At 36.1% G+C, this 26,828-nt stretch overlaps 3 protein-coding genes across 3 annotated transcripts; all 3 read left to right on the top strand.

Moving 5' to 3' along the window:
- The first annotated feature begins 200 nt into the window (after positions 1-200).
- LOC117030639 (olfactory receptor 4C12-like) lies at positions 201-1,109 on the top strand. The gene has a single exon (XM_033120795.1). It carries the CDS (start codon positions 207-209, stop codon positions 1,107-1,109), a length of 903 nt encoding a protein of 300 aa, XP_032976686.1. The 5' UTR covers positions 201-206.
- Positions 1,110-11,321: 10,212 nt separating this feature from the next.
- LOC117030512 (olfactory receptor 140-like) lies at positions 11,322-25,787 on the top strand. Its single transcript, XM_033120625.1, has 3 exons — positions 11,322-11,408; positions 23,924-24,863; positions 25,765-25,787. The coding sequence occupies exons 2-3, from the start codon at positions 23,963-23,965 to the stop codon at positions 25,785-25,787; spliced, it is 924 nt and encodes a 307-aa protein (XP_032976516.1). The 5' UTR covers positions 11,322-11,408; positions 23,924-23,962.
- LOC117030513 (olfactory receptor 4A15-like) lies at positions 12,133-13,056 on the top strand. Its single transcript, XM_033120626.1, has one exon. The coding sequence runs from the start codon at positions 12,139-12,141 to the stop codon at positions 13,054-13,056; it is 918 nt and encodes a 305-aa protein (XP_032976517.1). The 5' UTR covers positions 12,133-12,138.
- Positions 25,788-26,828: the final 1,041 nt, after the last annotated feature.

The raw sequence follows: 26,828 nt of genomic DNA, 5'->3' as shown, positions 1-26,828 counted from the left end.
AAAACCTATATTGTCACGTGTAAGAATAAAAGAAATGAAGTTGTTGATATGGTCTTGCATTTGTTTTAGACTTCTGAAAAAATGAACGAACAAGGCACTGCATGAATATGTTTATTAATTAAGTGAAGGAGTCACTTTGAGGTCGAGTGTCTGTCACTTTCTTTTTAGGAATGTCACCTGTCACCTGAGCTGAACTGACAGAGAGGATGAATAATGTGACGGACTTCATTCTCCTGGGCCTAACTCAAAACACGGAGCTTCAGAAATTCTCATTTCTTGTGGTTTTCATGGCCTTCGTGGTCACCTTGGCAGGCAACCTGCTCATTATGATCACTGTCAGCACCAGCAGGGCCCTGCGATCCCCCATGTACTTCTTTCTGTCTCAGTTATCTCTAATAGATGGCTGCCTTTCTTCCTCTATTACCCCTAAAATGCTAGCCGACAGTCTGACTGTGAGAAAAATCATCTCATTTAGGGGGTGTATGACTCAAGTCTTCACTGAGCATCTTTTTGGTGCTGCTGAGATCATCCTTCTCTCGGTGATGGCCTATGACCGCTACGTGGCCATCTGCAAACCTCTGCACTACACGGCCATCATGAGCCAACAGGTGTGTGGCCTCCTTGTGGGAGTGGCCTGGGCTGGAGGATTTCTCCACGCAACTGTTCAGATCCTCTTCCTCGTCTGGCTGCCCTTCTGTGGCCCCAATGTCATAGATCATTTCATGTGTGACTTGTATCCTTTGTTGAAACTTGTCTGCATGGACACTCATACCCTCGGTCTCTTTGTTGCTGCCAACAGTGGGTTCATCTGCTTGTTAATCTTCCTCCTCTTGGTGGTGTCCTATGTGGTCATCTTGCGCTCCCTAAGGACTTACAGCCTGGAGGGGAGGCACAAAGCCCTCTCCACCTGTGTGGCTCACATGACTGTGGTCGTCTTGTTCTTTGTGCCCTGCATATTTGAGTATCTGCGTCCGGTAACCACGCTGCCCATTGATAAAGCTGTGGCTGTGTTTTATACCACGATAACTCCTATGTTAAATCCTTTAATCTACACCCTCAGAAATGCAGAGGTGAAAAATGCTATGAAGAAGTTCTGGATGAAAAGTTGACCTCAAAGGAGAAATTAGCACAGCAGTGTAAAATGACTTTATGTTTTAAGTGGCAAAGAGAAAAATAACATAATTTCTATGGTTTAGGATGAATTGAACACTATATGTAAATGTGTGTTGATCAAAATTTATTAATGAAAATATTCCATTTAGATTTTTTTATTACCCCTTTGGTTATCAAACTTTGGTGTCCTTTCACAATCAGTTGAAATTCTTGTTAAAATACACAATCCCAGGATGTACCTCTCAAAATTCTAATTGAATAGGACTGCTGGTGGATCGGCATTTCTGCATTTTAAACCAATTATCCAGAGATTTCTAAGCAGGTGATCTAAGCAGATACACGCTAAGCAACAGTGCTATAGATTGTCTTGTATCCTCAGCCTATTAACGGATCATCTTATCACGGTAGTTTTGGGAAATGTCTTTCATAGCAGATGCTATGAGAATCATGAATCTCTCAATTCTTCATAAATTGTACAGTGGAAGCTCAGTACCTTCGCAATTGCAAAACAAAACATAGTGCACTCTGAAAATAGAAATGTTTTTTGTACTTATTATCTGTCTTTTTATATTTTTTAAACTTTTCTACATCTAACCTGATTCTTTTTATCTCTGTCTTCCAAAGGGAAAGTCTACAATCCATTCTTACAGAATTATTTGGCCTAAAATTTATTGTTATTATAATTTTAACCAGTCATTCATATTGAGAACACTGTTTTCCCAATTTTGCTGTGTGAAGGATATTTTATGTATCATTTTATATGCACATTTTGGAGGAATGTGTAGTAGGATTTAATACCGTGATTTCCCCTAAAATGAGACCTAGCCAGACCATCAGCTCTAATGCGTCATTTGGAGCAAAAATTAATATAAGACTGGGCCTTATTTTAATACAATTTAAGACGGGGTCTTATATACTATACTATACTATACTATACTATACTATACTATATTATACTATACTATACTAAATACCAAGACTTATTTTAATTTTTTGCTACAAAAGACACATTAGAGCTGATGGTCTGGCTAGGTCTTATTTTCGGGGAAACACAGTATACTATGATGGTTAAGAGAATGACCCATCTCTGAATTCAGTCTCTGAATGACATAGTTCTGAGAGCAACACTTAATTTTGCCACATTGAATGTGAACTTTGCAAACCACAACCTCTTTAAGTTTGAGTCAAAAGAGAATGATAGAGATATTATCAGGATTAATTAAATAATTCTTGTAAATCTTTTATTACCAATAAATGCTCACTAGCTGTTATGCATTATGAACTTTTTTGTTTTATTACTGGAGTCTTGGTAACTATATAGAGCCACTCATGAATCTAATATTTTGTTAAGCAAAAAGGAAAATCCATAATTGCTCTCTAATGCTTGTGAAGAATAATACTTTGAGCTGACTGGCCTTGTAGAACACCTTGGGGGCTGGAATCCTTCCCAATACCCTCAGACACTTACTGTATTCTTCTAGTTGATTTTCTGATTTCTACTGGCCTCATGCCTCCTAGGCCTTGGGGATGATCCATTTATGGTTATGATTTTCTACCATAAGACTGATTGAGGAACTGAATGATCATTTTCCTATGAACCTGAGGTCAACGCAGCAGGCAGCAAAAATATGAATAAAAATAAGTGAGGTATTTGGTTAGAGGAGGCATTATGGTGCAGAGGTAAGAGCAGATTCTGCAGTTAGATTTCCTGGGTTTGAATGTGACCCTGGAAGGTTATTAAACGTTTCTATCCCTTATTTTCTTTATCTATAAAAATGGTAATAATACCTATCTCATAAAATTTTGGGGCCAATTAAGTTAGTTTATATATGTTAAGTGCTTATGAAAGTTCCAGGTACATAGTAAACGTTATAAAAGTGTGTTTAAAAGGAAAAAAAAATCTTGACTAGTGCTGACTGATATTGGCTTATAGCTCTTCTTGAACTAGCAAGAATCATTGAACAATCATTGATCGTGAATAATCGTTCTGTTCGGATGAGGACCCGTAGGGATCTTGCCTTGGTTCCTGTTTCTTTACGTGTAAAAGGTACCTCCTCCTATGACTGATACTATGTCAGATAACTTTTCCCTTGAACTCGGGGAGGGACTCTATTGACTTTTAGGGTTATTATTCAGCCTCTGTTAGCATCAAAGTTTTGGGTGGTGTGGATTTTGGTTACGGAGTCAATACTACTGGTGTTGAATTCTGTCTCATTAGTTTATGTAGCATTGCATGGATTTCACAAACTCTCAGGATTTTACTGTAATCTCAGTTCATATGCAGAATGAAATAGTAATAATTCATGTTTCTTAGGATGATTTTTAGCTTAAGGCGAGACACTGTAATGTAAGTATCCAGGACACTGCTTGTCACTCAGTGAGTACTTAATAAATGTCACCTGTGTTTGTTGCTTCCTTCACTTCTTCATCAGTGTTCCATTTCCGTCTGACTTTTGAAAATCTCTCTGATTTATATTTACTATTCAGTTCTATGTAGATACTGTATTAGGAGGTCATGAGGAATTTCAGGATTCTGAGTGTAGTCCCACGTCCCCCAGATTAATGCAAGATGGTTGAGATTCACTCTCTAAATAATTCACCTTGAAAGTGAATGTCTCTCGAGTTAAAATCAGGTACAAGAATACCTCAAAATTTAATAAACTTTATGACAAATAAGATGTCTAGAACAATAATTAGGAATTGTACTAATAGCTATTCTTATTTACTACAATTTGTCTCATGCTACAAAAGCAAGTTATTGTTTAATCCCCAAAAGAGCCTGATGAAATAGATATTATTATTCTTGCTTTCCAGAAGAATTCACTGATACTTGGGAAATTTATATATTTTACTGTAGGTCACAGAACTAGAAAATGCCTGAGGTGGGATTTGAACCCATGCAGTTTGGCTTTGTAACTTGCACTGTTAAACACAGTATTATATATCGTAATAATGACACTTAACACGTAACATTTTCCTAGTGAAGGAAGATAAGCGATAAGTAAGAAAACATATAAACAACAAGCTGCGTTCAGCATGAGAAGTGCTTAAAAAGTGATGTGATGTAGAGCGACTCAGGAAGCAGGGAGCCATTTAAAATTGTTTCTTCAAGGAAGACCCAAGAGCAAGAATTTACAGTGTTTCTCTGCCTGTGTTCAGGGACGAGAGACAATGAGCTGAAGGTCATGAGTAAAACCACTAGAGAGGAATTTCTGTATGTGGACGGAGAATTTCATCTGACCTGGATGAGTATCATTAACTGTTCTCTCTTCTTCTGACTCAAAGATCACCAAGCAACCTTAAACTTGTAATTAATCCAGCTCTGATTGAATCAGATTGAAGCAAAATAAAACATGTAGACTCAGAAACCATCTTTCCCCAGAACTTGCATCGGGCTCCCTGCAGGTGTTTTCTTTACTGAAGTCTTTGGTGTAATCAACAGCATTGATCTCCACTTTGCCTCTTCATGCCTTCTTTTATTTTAATTTCTACATTTTTTCCAATGTAAAAACACTCACTTAGAGGAGCTGAGCTAAACTGATTGGTAGAAAGAAAGCTAGCAGTTTAACCCAGTTTACACTAAATATATAATTGCCTTTTTTTTGCCTATTAGGCTGTACAATAGCCTCTACTCAAACACTCATCTCTGACCGTATCCTGTGTCATGCTCTCCAGCTGCAAGGGCCTTATTTTTACCTGTGGATCTTTGAACTGGTTCTTCCTTATGCCCCAAATACGCTTCCTCTGGAACTTCAGATGGCTGGATTGTTGCCTACTCAGTCTGCAGTTGGTTTCCGTACAGAATCTTCACCATCTCATTATTTGTTTATTCTCTCTCTCTTGCTGCTAGAATGTAAACTTCATGAAAGCAGAGACATTGGCTGTTTTGTTCTCTGCTGCATTTTCAGCATGTAGAATAGACCTGGCACAGAGTAAATGCTTATTTGATATTTACTGAATATAAGGCTACCATTTCCATTGAGCCCTTTTAAGAGTAAATGCATTTTTAAAAGGGACTCTCGTTAACTGGAAGGTTCTCACATCAATGACTTTTCATTCTTGGTGATAAATTGAAATGGAGAATTTTAGGACAGTTTAGATATGGCAGGGAGGATTTTTAGGCCACCAAAATGATTGTGTATGATCTTATAATGGTGGATATGTAATACGTATCGTTATACATTTGTGCAACCCATAGAATGCACAGCACCAGGAATGAGCCCTAATATAAACTGTGGACTTAATGTGATGGTGGGGTTTCCATACAGATGTATCCATTGTTGTCAGGGCAGCACTGTGGTGTTGGATTTCCATAGTGGGGAGATTTGCATGTTGGGGGCAGAGATGATACTGGAACTCTCTGTACTTTCTGCTCGTGTAGTTGTGAAACTAAAACAGGTCTAACAATAAGGTATGTTATAATATTTTTAAGTTTATTGGGGTGACAATTGTTAGTAAAGTTACATAGATTTCAGGTGTATAATTCTGTATTACATCATCTATAAATCCCATTGTGTGTTCACCACCCAGAGTCAGTTTTCCTTTCATCACCATATATTTGATCCCTTTACCCTCATCTACCATCCCCTTCCCCCCTTACCCTCTGGTGACCACTAAACTATTGTCTGTATCTATGAATTTTTGTTTCTCATTTGTTTGTCTTGTTCTTTTGTTGTTTTGGTTTATAGACCACATATCAGTTAAATCATGTGGTTCTCTGCTTTTTCGGTCTGACTTATTTCGCTTAACATTATAATCTCACGATCCATCCATGTTGTCACAAATGGTCGTATTTCATCTTTTCTTACCACCGAATAGTATTCCATTGTGTATATATACCACAACTTCTTCATCCATTCATCTATGAAAGGACATTTTGGTTGTTTCCATGATTTGGCCACCATAAGTAAAGCTGCAATGAACATTGGAACATACTTGTCTTTATGGATAAATATTTTCAGGTTTTTTGGGTAGATACCCAGGAGAGGGATTGCTGGGACATATGGTAATTCTATTTGTAATTTTTTGAGGAAACTCCACACTGCCTTCCATAGTGGCTGCACCAGTCTGCTTTCCCACCAACAGTGTGTGAGGGTTCCTTTTTCTCCACAGCCTCTCCAACACTTGTTACTATTTGTCTTGTTGATGATAGCCATTCTAACTGGGGTGAGGTGATATCTCATTGTGGTTTTCATTTGCATTTCTCTTTTGATTAGCTTTTTTTTTAACGTGACAAGTATTCAGGAAGAAGAAGCACACAAGTACATGTGGATAAGTAGATGACTCAGGCGCCTGCATTTGGAGCTGAGGTCCAGACAGACAGAGATAGAATGAGCTCACCATTTAGAACATAGCCAACTATGGGTTTAATCAGAATTCCAAATATGTTGGAGAGAGGTGACCAGGGTTACCTTCTTACTTACCATAGTGTAACATTGCGAAAGTTATTTTAAACATCTCTATGCCTCAGTTTTTTTTTTAACCTCTTAAATGAATTGAAAAATATGTAGTTTAAGAAGTTATTTCTTCTACATGTATGGATCTTAAGATTACCATGCTAAGTGAAGTAAGTCGGACGGATACAGTTGAGAACCATGTGACTTCACTCATATGTGGGATATAAAACTGAAAGCACCAAACGATCAAGGAAAGCAAACAAAGAAAAACTCACAAACACAGCCAACAGTTTGGTCATAGCCAGTGGTAAGAGGGGAGGGGAGAGGTAGGAGAGAGAAAAAGGGGTCAAATATATGGCGACGGAAGAAGAACCGAGTTTGGGTGGTAAACACGTAATGCAATATATGGATGAAATATTATAGAATTGCACACTTGAAACGTATATAATTTTACTAATCAATGTCTCCCCAGTAAATTTAATGGAAAAACAACATTAAAACATTGGGGTCCCAATAACAGAAATGTGCTCAATAATGTTCATTTAATAATGGAAAAAAGTTGTGATGATTAAATGGCACCATGTATGGAAAGTGTTAACATAGTGCCTGACACGCAGTAGTACACAATATACTTTTTGGTGGGTTTTAGAAAAGATGAGAGTCAATAAAGTAAGACAAGCATTTTTTCTTTAATTGAGGAAGTCTTCCTTCTAATAAATATCTCAAAATTAAAGTAGAAGAGCCATTCGAGAAGTGCTACCAAATCATACGCTATACTATGCTAGTGCCTGAAGGTTAAGGACTGTCTATTCATTTGTGTTTCTACTTCAGCACTAACCACAATTACTAGCATAGCAGGTATTCAGTAAAAAGAAATGAATCTATGAATAACTCTGTATGGTATCAATAATTTTCATGTTCTCAGCTTCCTTGTGGTCCTTTATTTCTGCATTTCTTCCTATTTGTAGGAATATATAAAGATATATAGTTAATTTTTTGACAGTGTATCTTGTGACCTTACTAAATTCACTTACAGTAGCTGCTATTGTAGATTCTTTCAGATTTTCTAGGTATATCACTGTTTTGTCTGGGGATAGGATAATTTTAATTCCATCCTTTCAAATATCATGAATTTTATTTTTTTTCTTGTCTTATTGCGCCAGTTAATTTAGGACCTACATCTGCTTTTGAATATGAACGGTGAATCTTGGGGTGAAGGCATTTGGGTTATTGTGATTAAGTATGATGCTAACTGTCGGGCTTTGGAAATGTCTGGTATCGTAAGGGGAAGTTAGCGTCTATTCCTCATCTGTCAAAGGCTTTTATCAAAACTAAAAGTTGATTTTGTCTCAGTATTTTTTGTGTCTACCGTGTTTTCCTGAAAATAAGACCTAGCCAGACAATCAGCTCTAATATGTCTTTGGGAGCAAAAATTAATATAAGACCTTGTATTATATTATATTATATATATAATATATATTATAGTAAAATAAGAACTAGTATTATGTTATGTTATGTTATGTTATATTATATTATACCTGGTCTTATATTATAGTATTATAAGACTGGATGTTATATTAATTTTTGCTCCAAAGACGCATTAGATCTGATTGTCCGACTAAGTCTTATTTTCGGGGAAACACGGTATTGAGATGATCATATAATTTTACTTTGTCTGCTGATACGGTGAATTATATACATTGATCTTCAAATACTAAACCAGCCTTGCATTCTCAGGAGAAATCCCGGTTGGTGTCATGTATAGCTATTGATTTGCTAGAACTTTGTTGAGTATTTTACACCTGTGTTCATGTATGAATCTGCACGTTTCTTTTAAATTCTTTGATTTTGGCATCAAGGTAACACTGGCATCAAAAATGAATTTGGGGTGTTTCATAATCTCCTATATTCTGGAAACATTTCTATTGAATTGATAGTATTTCTTCCTTAAGTGCTTAGCAGAATTCATCAATGGTGTGATTTACCTTTGGATTCCACTTTCTTGAAACGGCATTTATTATGCATTTAAGTTCTTTCACAGCAAAAGAGATTCTCATATTATCATTTTTTTTTTTAAAGTGAGCTTTGGCAATTTGTGCGCTATAGTGAATTAGTCCCTTTAAATTGTCACATTTATGAACATAGAGTCATCTGTAGTATTTCTTTATTATCCTTTTAATGTCTGTAAATTTGTATTATGTCCTCTCTTTCATTCCTGACATTTGTAATTTGTGTGTTCTCTCCTTTCCATTCTAGATCAGTCTCGCTAAAAATTTATCTATTTTGTTGATATTTTATTCTTCATCTCATTTGTTTTTCTGTATCATTTTACTGTTGTCATTTCCATTGAAGCATAAACATTTTGGTAGTAGTTGTGAGAATTTTATTTTATAATTCTGTTTTTTGGTAGAAATTGTAAGTTCTCTTCACTGGCAGTGCTAAAGAGGATCAGAGGCATCCTGAAACCTTATTATTCTAATTGTATCTCATGTATTTCTATTGTGACATAAGCATAAAGACTCACATAAAGAAGAGGAAAATTGTGCTTTAAAAACAATCATAAATAAAAAAGACAGTTTTTAGTGTTTCACTATTAAGCATAATACAGATTTTGAGTTAAAAAAATTATATTAAGGAAAATCTATTATCATAATATAACCATATATTTTTCAGAAAGTGAGAATTAATTTACTATGCTTAGAAACCTATAAATATGATCATTTTTCCCTTAACCTATTTTCGTAAAATATAGGTAAATTTAAAAATATTTCATTATCATTATACTTGGAAGGTTAATTCAGGCTAAAGTGGGAAATAGGGACCAGATTCACTCTGCTGCCTAAAACAAGCCAATAAATCAGGAAAAAAAGTATATGAAATAATGATTTTGAAGACCCTATCCCTCAGAAACAACTCACAGTGATCACTGAGATGGGACGCAAACAAGTGGAGCCCAGGGGGGTTGTCCCAGCTTGTTGCCTTTAAAACGTTTCCCTGCTGTGGTACAGACAGGGATACCCAGGAAGATCCTGGTAGATGCCCTGAGTGAAGAGATGAAGGTGAGAGTCCAAGGAGATCAAGGCAGCTGGAGTTCTGCAGGTAGAACACTGGAGAGGCTAGAGCTGTAGAAGGAGAGTGATTCGGACTTGTGGTGCTTAATTTACAAATCACTGAGAAATGTTACATTTTTTTTTTTACTAATTCTAGTTGAATTACCTTTTTATAAAATACATATTCTACATGATGTAAATCTTTTGAAATGCATTGCAGCTTGTTTTATCGGCTAGTGTACTAGCTATTGTGGTGAATGTTCCACGAGCGTGTGAGACAAATGGAATGAACAGTCCCACTGTTTTCTCTTTCCCCACTCCCATACCAGCACAGATCCTACCCACTTGCCTGACTGAAACTATGTGACAAACTGCCACACTTTATCTGCATTTGAAATGAGTTTTGAATCACTTGTTCTGAAATTAACACTTACCAACTTTTGTAAGTCAGTTCAGATGTCATCTGCAAAGATATAGCTTAAATTTAAACAGGTCTGCCTATTTTGAAGGTCATGATTTTTACATATTTCATTTCTGCCCAGACTGGACTTTTCCCTTTTGGTCATTTGACCTCAAATTATTCTTTTATGATTTCCCCCCAAGGACTTGGTTCTGTAAATGCTGTTCTACACGGTGATTATATGTGCAGTACTCACAATTATGATCAAGGTCCCAATGAATTTAATTAGAGAAAAATCATCCTTGGATATGCACCAACTGAATGACTCAATACTCTGTTGCGTTTCCAGTGTAGATAAAGTGTTTTCAGATCTTTGTCTTTTTCTCAGATTGTGTTTGTTTGTATGGGTTTTCACATGACTGGCTTTTTCAGGAATTGAAATGATGGGCTCACCACATAGAGTATGTGTATGAAACTGATCTCCATCCTTTAGGTAACCCAAATTCAACAATGCTGTATGAAGGCAGGCCAGCGAAACTGATTAAGCATCATGATATTGTAAAGGCTGTTTCACTATTTCACCTCTTGTTGCTATTAAACACAAACTGTAAAATATTTATGAAATAATTCATACGCAAGTTACAATTTTCTCACCTATGAAAATGTCTAATTAACAATATTTTGTTATTAGGGAAATTCTGCCAGCAATGAATGTTATGGTTCTTTGTTCACAATCAGATTCAGAGTTCTTTAGTAACAGGACATTCATATTCTTTTTGAAAATCCCAGTAATTTGAAAGGCAGGATTTTTTCAGAAAGACTGAGATGAGTCAGATTTCCCAGAAGCATGGAAAGATTTGGTCCCATGGAAACAGTTCAGGGCCAGTGATGAGACATGTGTTGTTTTGCTCTCTGTGTCCACAGAGATGGCATCAGTGCAGGGAAGGAAAGGAAGAGGGCACCGTGGCCCAGAGCGTAGATTGAAAGGCTCTCTTGTTATGCAGGTAACCCAGGGGATGCATTTATCCATAAGATTCTGAGATAGACTTTACATTTTGCAAGAAGACATTGATGGTGTGAAAATTGACAGTCTTGTAAAAGTTCTCTGATGTGATTCTTATCAAAAACCACATCCTCTGTGAGTACTGAAGTATGTGGGGATTAATTCAATTCTGTATTACTCTATTGGATATTTTCATATTATAAAGATCCAGAATAAGTTTATTTTTTCAAACATCAGTATTATTGGAAACTAATTTTAAGTGTAATTATTTGGGATATTTTAATGGGCAGATATTTCGAGATCTTATGATAGGTTCAATTAATATGTTCTCTAAGCATTGTTTAATCTTAAAAATTAGCAGATAAGGTAGAACTTGATTGACGGCCTTTCAAAAATCCAAGTTAAAATTATAGTTCACAAGCTGTTACTTCAATTTCAATATACAGGTGAGTTTTTGCATTTTATCATAATATTTTAAATATTTTTATTGGCCATTTCAAACTATTCCTTCTTGAATTGCCTGTTTATGTAATTTACCCACTGTACTGTTGGTGTGTTTGTCATTCATTAGTTAATTCCCTAAATCTCTTTCTCTATTTTAGATATTAACTCTGTGTATGTCCTCTAAAATGTAAATCTTTTTCACAAACTACTTTTATCTATTAACTTTATGGTATGTATTCCTAAGTCCTTAACACAATTTGATGTTGACTATTTGGGATTTTAGTGATTAGTAAGAAGATTCTTCCACCACTTGAATACGGAAAGTCATCTCCTTTATTAACTAGAAAGTAAACATAAAGTAAATTTTTCTTTAGTTGTTTATTAAAACTCAAATCAATTTTTATTTTTGTATAAGGTATTAGCTATATTGTCAACTTTATGAACTTCCAGATGGAAAGCTACGTGTGGCAACCCATTCTTTTTATAACGTGTCCTTTCTCACATATGTCTCTAATTACTTGCCTCTCCAATAGTCTGTAAGATGTTTGCGGTTAGGGACCATGTTGTCAACAGCCTTATAGTCTTATAATCTTTGAAAGTACTGCAACATAGCAAATCATAATGCCTATTTGTTAAATGAATAAACAAATTATCTTCAGATTTCAGGAAGTAATACAAATATTTACAGGTAATTGTGTCCTGAGCCCTGAAATAAGACATACAGAAGAACCTATGGAACAAAGGACCAATGTAACTGAGTTTGTCCTCTTGGGGCTTACTCAGAGCCTTCAAGTTCAGAAAATATTGTTTGTCGTGTTCTTGTTCATCTACATTGTGACAATGGTGGACAACCTACTCATTGTTGTGACTGTCATGGTCAGCCCAACCCTAGGTGCCCCTATGTACTTCTTTCTTGGCTACTTATCATTTATGGATGCTGTTTATTCTACTACAATTACTCCAAATATGATTATAGACTTAGTCTATGAGAAGAAAACCATTTCTTTCCAAGCTTGCATGAGCCAGCTTTTTATGGAGCACTTATTTGGTGGTGCTGAGATTTTACTCCTCGTGGTCATGGCCTATGACCGCTATGTGGCCATCTGCAAACCCTTGCATTATTTGACGATCATGAATCAGCGAGTGTGCATTCTGCTGCTGCTGCTGGCCTGGGTGGGAGGTTTTTTGCATGCTGTCATTCAACTTCTCTTTGCTCTCAACCTTCCCTTCTGTGGTCCCAATGTGATTGACCATTTCATGTGTGACATGTACCCCTTATTAAGACTTGCCTGCACTGACACCTACTTTATTGGCCTCACTGTGGTTGCCAATAATGGTGGGATCTGTGTGGTCATCTTGGTGGTGTTACTCATCTCCTATGGGGTCATTCTGCACTCCCTGAAGAATCTTAGTCATGAGGGGAAGCGCAAAGCCTTATCCACCTGTGGCTCCCACATTACTGTGGTGGTCCTCTTTTTTGTCCCTTGTATTTTTATATATATGAGACCTCCTTCTACTTTACCGATTGATAAATCCTTGACTGTATTTTACACCATTATCACCCCTATGTTGAACCCCTTAATCTATACTCTGAGAAATGGAGAGATGAAAAATGCCATGAAAAAGCTGTGGACCAGAAAAAGAAAATGAGGCAGCAGAGAAATGTATAATTTCTCTGAATGAAGCATTGTTCCTTCCAGGAAACCTTGTGTGATTATGGAACTGTAGCTAATTTCTCCTCAGGTTCTATAACTTGGGTATGATTAAAATCATTTATTATCTGCTCTTTACTGCATCTACTGTGAGGATGAAGAGCATTCTCAACAATCAGACTGTGGACATTCTAGAAAATGTAGACATTGCTCTGAAGGGACCACAGTTACTCTGAAGGGCCTCAGAGGCACCCTGTGGGGGGACTTCAATCACATTAATATAGAACTCAGTATATTTGGAAAGAAAAGAAGAGGCTCCGGGTTGATAAATGTTGAAGAAATAGAAGAGAGCTAGCTAATGTTCACACTCTCTGTCATCATAGACAGAACACAATCAAGGATGTTACATTGGGCTTCTGTTATAAGATGAGGTCTTTGTGCTCACTTCCCCATCAACATCGTTGTTAAGGAGAATGGTTCTCTTGTTGAAATCCAAAATTTCTTGGGTGAAAAATATGTCTGCAGAGTTTGGGTGAGGTCGGTGTTGTTTGTTCGGTAGCTCAAGCCCAGAAAGATGAGTTAACTCTTGAAGGAAATGATACTGAACTTGTATCAAATTCAGTTGCTTTGATTCAACAAGCCACAGAAGTTAAAAAACAAAGATATCAGAAAAATTTTGGATGCCGTCTATGTTTCTGAAAAAGGAACAGTTCAGCAGGCTGATGAATGAGATGTAAACTGTCCATCTATAGAAACACCAAAATGTTGTGTGATTCCCCTTACTTATTTGTGATATTTTAAAGACGCAATAAAAGGCATTTATTTAAAGCGAACATTTATTATGTGAATACTTCTGATGATCAAAATATATTTTTAAAATTGTCATAATTTCATAATTCAATATATATATTGTTTAAAATATATTTAAAATTTTTTCATAACTCAGGAAAGTATATATTCAGTTTTTGTGTGTAAAATGTCTCTGTTGAGACTATAGATTTTTCTATGTGATGAGTTTGCTATAGTTAATACGGAAAATTTGTCTTAATTTTGGAAGATGTTTCTCATGTTTCTCTCTTAAATAATGTAATCTTTTTCAGATTAATAGTGCTTATTATAGATTATAGGAGATAAAATAAGAAATAAGATATGAAAACCTGGTTGACTTCTCTCCACACAAAGATAGTTCATATTAATATTTGAAGTATACCTATATCACAGTTTTGTATCTGCAAAATATTTAAATGTATAATTTTTTTCATATTGCTTAGGATGTTAAGATTGAAGGAGAATGATGTTGGGCTTGTAATATTCATCATGAGGAGGCTAAGCATATAGAAAGAATCTGAATCAACAAGGAAGACACGTAGAAAAATAACTAAATCTTATGTATTTTCCTGATTGGGAAATCATATTATCTCCTCATATGCATCAACTTTGTTTGGTGTTATAGTTTCATGAAGATGATCCATTAATCTTCCCAGATAGTTCAGAATACCTCATAGTTCCCCTGCCATTTTTCAATATCCCATCTCCTCTTTTGCTTACAGTTTTCTAGGCTTCTTTCTATTGAGATCCAGGCCCTGCCTTATGTATATAAAGTAAGAATAACCCATAACCCATGAGCTTCAAATATGCAATGTAGAGCTTGACACTAGATATTTTGGGTGATATCATTGTTCAGAAAGATGCTGACAGTGTATGTTATTCATACATTCTTATAACTATTCTTATCATTCTTGTTAATGGAACAGAGATTATTAGGTTACAAAGAGGCCAGAATGCATTGTTTATTTGACAGATATCTCATTCATAATATTCTCTCTATGAATCAAGCTTGAAACAAAATATTTTTTGCCTCAAAAATGGTAGGAAGCATTTAGTAGTGATTCTGCCTCTCTGTGTAGTCTGAATTCATAAGGGGCTAAGGCTATGGGGCAGTGGGTCCTTTTTAAGGGTAAATCACAGGGTATGAAAACCTTATATCCTGAGTTTAATCCCTGTTATTATTACATGGAGATTTCTTATAACATCTTAAAGGTTTCCCAAACATAACACTATTCACTAAATACTTGGTATGATAAAATAATATGGTGAACTTTTAAATAAAAAAAAATATTACAGGAAAAGACATATTGCCATTAATTCCCCTCAAAATACTCCCCCTTGCTTCAAACTCACTTATCTCATCATTCTTGCCATTTTCTGGAAGCAGTTCTGGAAGTCCCCTTTCATAAATGTCTTTAGTTGTGTGATCGTGGCTGCCTCAGTGTCCTGAATCTATTCAAAACATTTAACTTTCATGGTCATTTCGACTTTGGGAAAGAGCCAGAAGTCACATGGTGTCAGATCCAGTGAATAATGTGGATGAGGACACTGTAATGTTTTTATTTGACAGAAATTGGCATACCAGAAGTGATGTGTGACATGGAGAGTTGTCATGATGGAGGATAAAACCACGTTTCCATTTCATGTTAATGTGTCATTTGTGATCCATAATTTATGGCATACTTTAAATCATACCTTCTCTCAACCGCAGCTCACACCCAACTGACAGCACTGAATAAGTTGAAACTTGTCATACACTGTTAGTAAGGTTCAAAGCACCACTGTCCGTATTGAAGATCCCTGCCTTTTCAGGGGATGGTACTTGGCAGCAGCATTCACTGTTTTTTTAATCACGATGGAAAGGCACCGTATTACACATTGCTTCTAGTATGGCAATTTCTGTCAAATAAAAACATTACGGTGTGTGTTCATCCACCTTATTTACTGGATCTGGCACCTTCTGATTTATGGCTCTTCCCTAAAGTCAAAATGACCATGAAAGGTAAATGTTTTGAATCGATTCAGGACATAGAGGCAGCCACGACAGCGCAACTAAAGACACTCGTGAAAGAGGACTTCCAGAACTGCTTCAGATAGTGGCCAGAATGATGGGATAAATGTTTTCAAAGCAAGAGAGAGTATTTTTAGGGTGATTAATGGCAATGTGTCTTTTATTGTAATAAATTGCTTTTATTTAAACATTCAAAGTATTGTTAGCTCATACCTTATAATAGCAAACATTTGATTTTATCAGAATTTAAATAATTAACTTTTCCACTTTTTCACATTGCTGTAGATTGAAGGTTTGTGTCTCCCCCCCCACCCTCCGATTCATGACTTAAATCCTTTATAATATGGTAGTATTTGGAGGTGAGTCCCTTGGGAGGTGATTAGGTCATGAAGGTGGAGCCCAAATGAATGGGATTAGCATCTTTATACAAGACTCCAGAGAGCTCACTTGCCCCTTCTGCCATGTTAGGACACAGTGAAAAGATGGCTGTCTATGAAGTAGGAAGCAAGCAGGCCTCTATGAAACAGTGATCTGCCAGCAACTTGATCTTGGTCTTCCCAGCTTCTAAAACTGGAAAAGTAAATGTTTGTTGTCTACCACCTAGTCTGTGGTATTCTGTTATAGTAGCCAAAATGGACTAAGACTTTTAGTTAATTTTCAGATTTGTGTAAATTTTCCAAGAGATGTGATAAAAGTCTTGGTCAGTTGTCTATGTTCATTGGTATATAACCGCCCTGAAGTCAGGGAAAGTTACTTAATTGTCTTTGTGCTCTCTGTTTCCTACACAATGTCTGGCACATAAAATCTAGTTTATAAAGTTTGTTAGTTATTTTCTTGCATTCTTGATTTACTGGAGTGAGAATTTTCACTTGATCTGTTGGAGTGATGAATTTTGATGAACTCATTCTAATCTATATCTATATCTATATCTGTATCTATATATCTATATCTATATTTATACATCTATATCTATATCTTTGATATTTGCTACATATATTTACCTTATTTATGCTGTATGTATGCATTTTTAATATAAATATGTTTCATTTTAATATTCTTTTGCTTTCTGATTCCTTTTATCACATCACTCTTGCAAAATTCCATTTCCTTCTTATAAGATTTTATAAATTTTAACATCTTGATTTTTTAAAGATACTTTTAAAAACTTTTTTTAACCCATGTAGAATTTATTTTTATGATACAAAATACCTTTGCTTATTTCCCCAAAACAGGTAAAATATTCTGCCAACATTATTAATTTCAGTAATGATCTGACAATTTCTATTTAATATGTCTAGTTTCATACATCTAGAACTTTAAATTTGGGGCTGTTTCTACTCCTCCTCCTCCTGATTGTTCAGGCAGAACTTGACTGAACAATTCTTCTGGCATGAACTGAGATTACTCTCTAGTATTCAGCTGATTGCTGGGCTGTTAAGGAGGGTCCAAGATGACTTGGCGCATATGAATGGTGCCTTAGCAGGAATGGCTAGAAGATCAGGCTCTACTATGCCCTTCTCCTTTTCCATGAAGAAAATTGGCTATACAAACAAGGTCTCTCCAGTGAGGCTGTCACATTTGTAAGATTGCAGCTCAGGGTTTCCAGAGGGAGGAGGTGAAATGTATCAGGAGAGTTAAGATCTCATCCCATCATGACATCAACTTGAAGCCCACATTCTCAAGTTCTAAATCCAGGCTGCTTCTGTGCATCAAAGTGAACAACCAACAAAATGAAAAGGAACCCCATGAAATGGGAGAAAATATTTGGAAATCATGTATCTCATAAAGGGTTAATATCTGCAAAATATGAGAAACTTCTATAACTCGATAGCAGAAAACCCAAATAACTCAATTAAAAATAAGCTAAGGGCCTGAATATATATTTTTCCAAAAAAGATGGACAAATAGCCAATAGGAACATGAAAAGATGTTCAACATTGTGACTCATCACAGAAGTGCAAATCAAAAAACCACAGTGAGAAACCACCTCATCCCTATTAGGATGGCTGTTACCAAATATAAGAGAAAACAAATGCTGGTAAGAATGTAGAGAAAAGGGACTTCAGTATCCTGTTGGTGGCAATATAAATGTGTTCAGTATCAAAAATGGTATGGAGTTTCCTCAAAAGTTTCAAATAGAACTACTATATGATCCGCAATCCCAATTCTGTGTGTATGTCCAAGAGAATGAAATCAGTACCTGCAAGACATATCTGCACCTTCCTGCTCATTGCAGCATTTTTCACGATAGCCAAGACATGAAAATAACGTATGTATCCATAGATGGATGAATGCGTAAAGGAAGCCTATGGTGCTTCCTTTAGTATAATTCTCTTAAAAATTTTGTAGGCTTTTTTTTTGTTGGTTTTGAGTTTACTTCATTATACAAGGGCCATATCCACAAATATCATTAGACTCTCCCTTCTCAGGTTTGGGCTGAAAGACTGTGTGCAGTGGCGTAATACCCTTAAGCTTCTTAGAAATATTTTTTGTCTAGTTAATAGAGTCTATGATACATATATCCATTCTTTCTGAAGTCTTAAGAAACATAGATAGAACTGTGAAATGATTTTTTTTTTATGTCTTCTTAATTTGAGAGTTTTTCACTCTTGGGATAGACTAAGCACAAGGACCAGTTTTATATTTGAAATCAGCAATTCTTGGCTCCTTTAAATGTTTCCAATTTTGCTTGAAAATTAACATTTACTCTTTAAACTCATCTCTCCTTGTTCACACTTTAACATATTGTACAGTGCTAAAAGACACAGCTGTCATTATCAATAGTGTACTTGGAAATCTTAGCTGACTCCACTGTTCATTTAGGTATATTTTCTGTTTCCCACATTAGTATCAGCGATGACATTGCCAAACTTTTCTAGCACTAGGTAACATGAATCACTTTTTCTTCAGCCTCCAAGAGCACTTCCTCGTATCTTTTAAGCCTTTAATTACAGAAGACTTGAAGTCCAGCTCTGTTAATCTCCTGGAACCAAAGCTAATATCACATCCTTTAAATTTTTGTTATGGAAACACCACACTTTTAGGTTCCAGTTTTTGCTCTGGTTACCTTTTGCTACATAGCATAATCCTCCAAATTTTTGTGACCTTAAACAACAACCATTTTATTTTATCTGAAAATTTTTTGGGACAGGAATGAAGGCAGAGGTTGGATATTTCTTCTGATTCATGTTCTATGGGCTGAAGTCAGTCTGGTATTCATCTGATAACCGAGTAGTCTATAGGATCCAGGACAGCTTAATTCATATCTATGGTATCTTGGAAGTAACGACTAGAAGGGAGCTCCAGGGTTCCAATCCCCATCCAGTTATTCACAGAGCTGCAAGTTCTCTCCAGCAGTATAGACAGACTTTTTACATGGTGCTCAGGGATCCCAGTGGTAGAAAGTAGGAATTGTGAGGCCAGTTAAGGACTATGTCCCAAACTAGTATGTCACTTTCACCATCTTCTATTGGTCAAAGCAGTCACATGGTCTGCCCAGATCTGAGTTGGTAGAGAAATAGATGACAGGATTTCATGGGGCGTATGGCAAAGTCACATTGCAGAACAGCATGTGGAATGAAGGATTGTATTCGCTATTGGAAAATATCATTGTTCACATCTCCAAAAGGGCATGCTCTGAGTTTTATTCTACTTGAGTTGAATCTGTAGATCATTTTTGGGTAAATAACATATTAACAATCTCAAATTTCTTTTTCCTGATCATGATATATCCATTTATTTGTTTTATTAAAAATTTAATTCTGAAAATGTTTGTGGTTTTTGATGTATGGATCCTGCTCATCTTTTTACAAGGGCATTTTTGATACCATTAAGTATTTATATTTTCAGATGCTGTTGTAAAAGGCTGCTGAATTTTTTTTCCAATTATTATTGATGGTAATATATAGAAATAAAATTGATTTTTTCATTTTTTTTTTTTAGACCTTGAAATTTACAAACTTGCTAAATTCTCTACAATCTTATCTACAAAAAAAGAATAGTTCGTTTCTTGGGAGATACAGGAGTATTTAGCTTTTCAATTTCTTTGAGTCATTTCAGGAGGTTGTGTTTTTTCTGTATTTAACCCATTTTATTTAAGTTATCCAATTCTTTGGGATAACATTTTTTCATGACAATTAGTACTATTTTAAAATATGAGGAATCTGTGTGATGTTTACCTACTTTTATTTCTGAGATTACTAATTTGGATTTTCTCTCTATTCTTTGTCCCACTCTTTCTAGTTCTAGAATTTTATCAGTTTTATTATAAAGGTACTGACTTCTGGTTGTTTTGATTTTTTCTATTTTAGGTTTCTATTTTATTGATTTTTATCTTTATTTTGTCTTCCCATAACATATTTCAAAAAGCTATTTCCATTTCATTAAGGAGATTTGTTATGCTAGTCTGTCCTTTTGAGATAGACCCTCTGACATCACCAGTGGCATAAAGGACTCTTGTGATACCATTAAATTGTGTCCCCATGAAAATCCAATGACTTCCATTAGTAGTCTTTCAAATGAGCTGTGTTTGGCCACTATATCAGGGAATTATGGAATCCCAATCCCAGTATTCATTAGAATGGTGGCATTAGGCTTCAGCTGAAGTCTCCTGCAAATGTTCATACAATAGACACTTCTGAGGATGTCCGAGCACTAGGCTTATGGGGCTTCTGTGGCATTGCATGAGTAACTTCTCTCTAGAGTCACTGTCATTTCTTTCTTGTTACTGGGATGGGAAAGGGACGGTAATGAATTTGTAGGGTTTGTGGAATGTTTGTAAAAGTCATGGACCATATTATTCCCAGAAACTTGCCTGAATGGTGTAGGCTTTGTATTTTGGCTATATTGATCAGTCATATTTACCATAGCTCTCATATCTTCCAAAGATTTTTCCTTTAAGGAAGAAACTACTATGATGTTATGAATGTAATAAATTTACTTATTTTGAGTATATTCATGTCTAAATTTCATTGAAAAATTATGGCAATAGATGTGGTTTATAATTCCTGTGGATTATTGCATATTTTGAGGCAACATCTATATCAGTGATTAATTTCAGTGTGTCATTTCATTGGAGCATATAAATTAAGCTTCTGAGTTATTGTAAACAACATCTGATCTGGCAAATTCTTTTACTTCATTCACAGAAGCAGAAAGCATTAGTAAGCAGTTCCTTGCATTCAGCTGAAAGGGGTATAGAGAATTAAACTGATGCATATATTAGTTCTCCAGTTCTGTGTCATAATTTAGTCTGCAGTAACCATGATCATATCTGATAGTTGTAGATGAAGGATAACTTCTCCATCTTTTGCCACTGTTCTTTAAGAGAAGAACGATACTTACATGTACTCTTTAAATCTTAGAAGTAATAAATGTAACATTTGGAATTGCTGGATTTCATCCATTTCTTAGTTGAGTGGAAAACGACGAACTTTTCGTGGGGCTCAGCCTGTAATTAAAATCTTCAGCTGGTTCAGATAGGTACTTAATGCCTCTTTATCTAAGGCCCTTATGAGTCAGAAAATGGAATACTAAATTAAATGTATGTAGAGATGAAGATGCTTAATGGAGTTCATAGTAAGTCATGTTAAGGAAATTACAGTCGAACCCCTCGGAGATTTGATGTAGGGGCAGGCTCTTGTTGGAAAAAATTCCATTCCTGTAGGAATAGTTACCCACTTGCTACTGGACTGAAAGTGAATTAATTGACTGAAAATCATTATGATTCTAGCTGACATAGATTCCGGCCTTCAGAACAATGTAACTTGTTTTTCTAAGAATGGAAACATCAACCTCCTAACTTCCCCTGCCCCAAAGCCTCTGAGCCTCAGGGCCTCTTGTGCAGAGACTCTAACAGCTTGAGTAAGGACCTACTTTCCTAGGTATATGATTGAATAATGGAACGTGAGAATGGGTCTCCCTGCATGTAGCTTAAATATTTGCCTTGTCCAAACATTTCCTAATATGAAGCTCATAAATTTGTATTCACTTTATTTTTCTTTTCAAATGAAAGGTTTTTCATATATTTGGCTGTCTGCTCCACTTTCTTGGCAAGATCCAAATCCGTAGGGATTGTTTTAGGAAAGAAAACTATCCAGAAGAGGTTTACTTCATTTGAATTTGTCTGAAATATTCAAATAAACTAATCTATAATGACACTACCTGCTCCTTCAGTTAAAATAGTAATTATGGAAAAAGCCAGAGGTTGTTTCTTCATAGAAATGGGAGGATTGTTTTTCTGATAGAAATACCTGAGAGATTTCTGAAAACTGAAATTTCTACCTAGGCTGCCCTCCATCTTCAATTGGTATCTGTTCCTGTTTTCTTGTTATATTTTCCTTCACGTACATATCTCTCATTGCTTGTAGAAACTTGTGCATGGTCACCATTATCTGGGATGAAATTGAGGAGGGAGAGAGACATACTTTTAATTGGGAGGAAGTACCTTAGGGATAATCTGTTTGAATTGCTGAAAGGCTAAAGAGTTGTAATACTACCTGTGAGAATGCTCAGTCATTGGCTATTTCAGAAAAATAAATCCCAGCATTTGTTGTTAGATACTACAGAGAGAGAGTAATGGCCACAAACGTGAATGTTATCCTAAATCCTCAGAGGAAAGTGCTTTTTGGTTGCCTCACCATAATCACTGAGAAGAGTCACATTCAAATAACTATTGTCAGTGTTTTAAAATTTTGTCTTGGCCAATAATGGTTTTTGCCAAGTTATTTCCATGAATTAGTTTTTACATAGCCATGAGAACTTAGCAGCTTTGTTTTTCTGTGAAGAAATTTTCCCAGCAGGTGAGAATGTTCAACTATTTTTGCACAGTAAATATTTCCTTTATTTAGGTGTCTTTTATTGTACTTTGTTTTTCTTATTAGTTAAAGTTTATTGGGGTGACAATTGTTAGTAAAGTTACTTAGGTTTCAGGTGTACAGTTCTGTAATACATCATCTGTGTAGGAACAGTTACAAGCTTGGAAATGTTTATTACAAAAATATAAAAAAGTTGACAGGAATAGCATAAGGTGTCGCTACACTAAAAGTATCATAGATAGACTGGAAAGGTTTCTGAGATTGTCTAGTTGAAGCCATTTGTTTTCCAATGAGCAAACTGAGACAGACTTGTAATTACACTTAGAAATGACTCAAACCCAGGCCTTCGTACTCTGAGCTTGGACTTTTCCCTTGAGTGTGCTGCTTTTTTGGTATCTGGGCCCTTGGAACTTTCTTTTTGAGCACACTCAGTACCTCGGAAGCATTATAAATATAACCATATCCCATTGTCTTCTTTTCTGTGTCTGTGTTCTCCTCCCTCATTACTTAGGTCACCCCAAGAGTTTAAAAAACAATACTAGCTTCTAATGTAATAGTTGGTGATAGCCATGAGTTAGTTAAGTTCAAAAATACTTGTTGAAAATCTAAATAGTGTATGTGTGTTATTAAGAGATGTGGGATAGGCAGAGATGAAATGGACAGAATTACAACTCCTTAAAAAGCTGACAGTCAAAAACAAAAACAACCATAAAACAGCTGGCAGTCACAGAGTCACAAGTAACGGCTATAGACAGCAATGTGCTAAATAATTTTGTAGTTATTTGATACAGTTCAAAGTCTCTTGAAATTTACTGAGAGATCCATAATGACTGAATATCCTTTAGCTACAAAGGACTGAACCTCTAATAATGCATTGTAAGCTGACAGACACAGAGGAGGGCTTGTCAGCATGGGGTGCTGAAATAACTTAGCAACTTCACTGAGAATTAGAACCAGGAGAATCCGTCTCATTTTCTCAGTAAATTATACATCAAATGTTGCCCTATAGATATTTTGTAGGTAACAGCTACTAGGTGTCTGCAGAGTTGGAAAGCATTATGGAGGAAGTGAGAAAGAATTGAAACAATTACTGGGGTGAGGGGTGCCAAGGACATGCTCCCCAGTTACACTGACTGTCCTGTGTCTGAACTATGAAGTTCAGACTACAATCCTTTCATGATTCACAGGTATCATTCTCTATCTCTTTGTAGGTAACTTAGGCCCAGGAAGGTGTTATTGATACTTCCTGAATGGATCGCCTCACGCCTCCCAACAATGTGACTGAATTTATTCTCTTGGGACTCACACAGAATCCACACTTGCAGAAAGTTCTCTTCATTGTCTTTTTGTTCATTTTCCTATTTACCGTGCTGGCCAATCTGCTCATTGTCATTACCGTCTCCCTCAGCCCCACACTTTTGGCTCCCATGTACTTCTTTCTCACATACTTGTCTTTCATAGATGCCTCTTACACTTCTGTCACCACCCCCAAAATGATCATCGACCTGCTGTACCAGAGGAGAACCATCTCCTGGGGTAGCTGCCTAACTCAGCTCTTTGTGGAGCACTTCCTGGGAGGGTCAGAGATCCTCCTCCTCATTGTCATGGCCTACGATCACTATGTGGCCATCTGCAAACCCCTGCACTACCTGACCATCATGCGACAGGGACTCTGCCGCCTCCTGGTGATGGTAGCCTGGATTGGGGGGCTACTGCATGCCACTGTACAGACTCTTTTCATAGTCAACTTGCCCTTCTGTGGTCCCAATGTTATTGACCACTTCGTGTGTGATCTCTTCCCACTGCTGAAACTTGCCTGCAGCGACACCTATAGGCTCGGAATGGTAGTGGCGGCCAACAGTGGGACCATGTGTTTGCTCATTTTTCCCGTGCTGCTCATCTCCTACATAGTCATTCTGAGCTCCCTGAAATCCCACGGCACTGAAGGACGGCGCAAAGCCCTCTCTACATGTGGCTCCCACTTTACTGTAGTTGTACTCTTTTTTGTGCCTTGCATATTCACCTACATGCGTCCTGTGGTCACCTACCCTGTGGACAAGTTGGTGACTGTGTTCTTTGCAATCCTCACTCCAATGTTTAATCCTATCATTTACACAGTGAGAAACACAGAGGTGAAAAATGCCATGAGGAGTTTGTTGAAGAGGAGACTAACAGGCTGTTCATAAAGCCAAGAACGTAATGATATACATACATACATATAGATATACGTACATATATTCAGGATACACAATGGAAAGAACAGCCATAAATGCATAGTTTGATGATTCTAGAGTATGTTTTTCTCCAGTGTCTCCCTGATCTTTATTAAACTCCTTATACATATGTTACTTGGCTGAAATTGGCTTTTTCATAGGACTTTGGTCTCAGAACTTCTTTTATTTTTCCTTATCTTGTGGTAGAGCAAAAATGAGAATAAAAATTCTTAGATATATGGGGAAGGGACAGCTGGGGAGTGGGAAAATCACTGTTGAGTTTTTTTTGGGAGGCATTATGAGTCTGCCCAAAGCAACAAGAGAGACCATCCCCCACAAAAGGAAAAAATAATAATTCATAACCTACCTCAAAACTTTTTTTCTTGGCACAAAAATAATAAGCCAGAAAATTTGAAATTACTTTTAACTTGGTCTTATTTTCTTGAATGTCCTATGGCTCACCGTTTTTCTTGAATATAAAGAAAGCTTTTTATTTTTCAATACAAAGACTTGAGGAACCATTTGAAGTGACAAGGGTAAACATTCTTTTACTTGATCTCAACAAAAAGGCCCATGGTTAGGTTCCAAAGCTGTTGCTTTGTAGGTATGATGTATCTGTAGGTAATGTATCTATGTACCAAATTAGTAGTTCCAATACTATCCTTATTTTACAGAGAAGAAAATTTAAGACAAGGGATTTTTTTCTAATTTACTTGCTTCAGTTCACACATCTATGAGTTTCACACACAAAAAATTTGAATCCAGGTCTTCCTAATTTCAGTCCTACTTTTTTCAGATAAAACACAGTTGTCTGTGACACATTTATGTCTCTAGATAAGAAATTTACCAGCAGAAGTCTTAAAGATTTACTTTACCCTTCATGAAAGATGATATCAAGTTTGTTGTAGCCTTATCTCACATGTAGCAACATATTTCAGCATTAATGCTCCTCTGTGTACATGGAAAATACCAGGTCATTCTACATTACTATAAAGCAAAGCTTTATAAAGCAAAGCTTCTCTGACTGTAACATTCCAACTCATGTTACTTTTCACAGATAACCCTTTCTCAAACTCACTGGTCATCTGGAGGTATTTCTTCCATAATTTGACCATACAATAATGCCAGAGTGTGGTACACCTGTCCTGTGAGGTGACTGTGTTATAGTTGATGCATGACTATTTTAAATTCATAAGAAATAGAACCTTTCCCACAAAGTGTAGGCCTGGAAGAGGATATAATCAACACAATCTATTAGAATGGTCAAATTTGCAATTGCTGGTGAGACAGTTAAACAGAATCTAGACTATGTAAATGGTATGTGGTTAGAAGATAAGTGTAAGCTGGGGGTAAGAATAGGAAAAGTATTGAGTAAATGTTTCTACTAGAAGACAAAATAAGGATTTGAGCACTGAGTCATGCAAGACTGACCCAATGATTATGCCTCAGGGGCCATACCAAGTACTCTGTGGAGTGATGAGAAGATTAATGAAAATTATAAATTGTCAACAGCAAACTTGGAAGGCATAAGGAAGAAATGTAAGGCAGACTGACATTCTCAGTGGATGGAGTCTTGCTGGTGTGTGGATAATTTAAAGAATGTTAAGATGTCCCTTTGCACTCATCATTAAGAATTTCTCTGCCATCTGATTATTTTTGATATTTATAACAATATATAAGGAAGCAAATATGTTTACTCCTAAAAATTAGTAAGAAAAAATAATGTTTGGATCTACTGTATAAGGATACTTTGGTTTAATTTCAGTGAAAATATTAGGCATTAAGTGAAGGGAGTGAGCTAACTGTTGTTGAAGGCCAACTATGAGGCATCCATTTTGATATGTTATTTACATACTTTCACTGTAGAGACAAATTTTATTAGATAGGTCTTTATTCCATTTTA

The sequence above is a fragment of the Rhinolophus ferrumequinum genome, chromosome 11 (genome assembly GCF_004115265.2).
Source record: "Rhinolophus ferrumequinum isolate MPI-CBG mRhiFer1 chromosome 11, mRhiFer1_v1.p, whole genome shotgun sequence".
In the NCBI taxonomy this organism is placed as follows: Eukaryota; Metazoa; Chordata; class Mammalia; order Chiroptera; family Rhinolophidae; genus Rhinolophus; species Rhinolophus ferrumequinum.
This window is presented reverse-complemented; position numbering and strand designations above follow the sequence as displayed.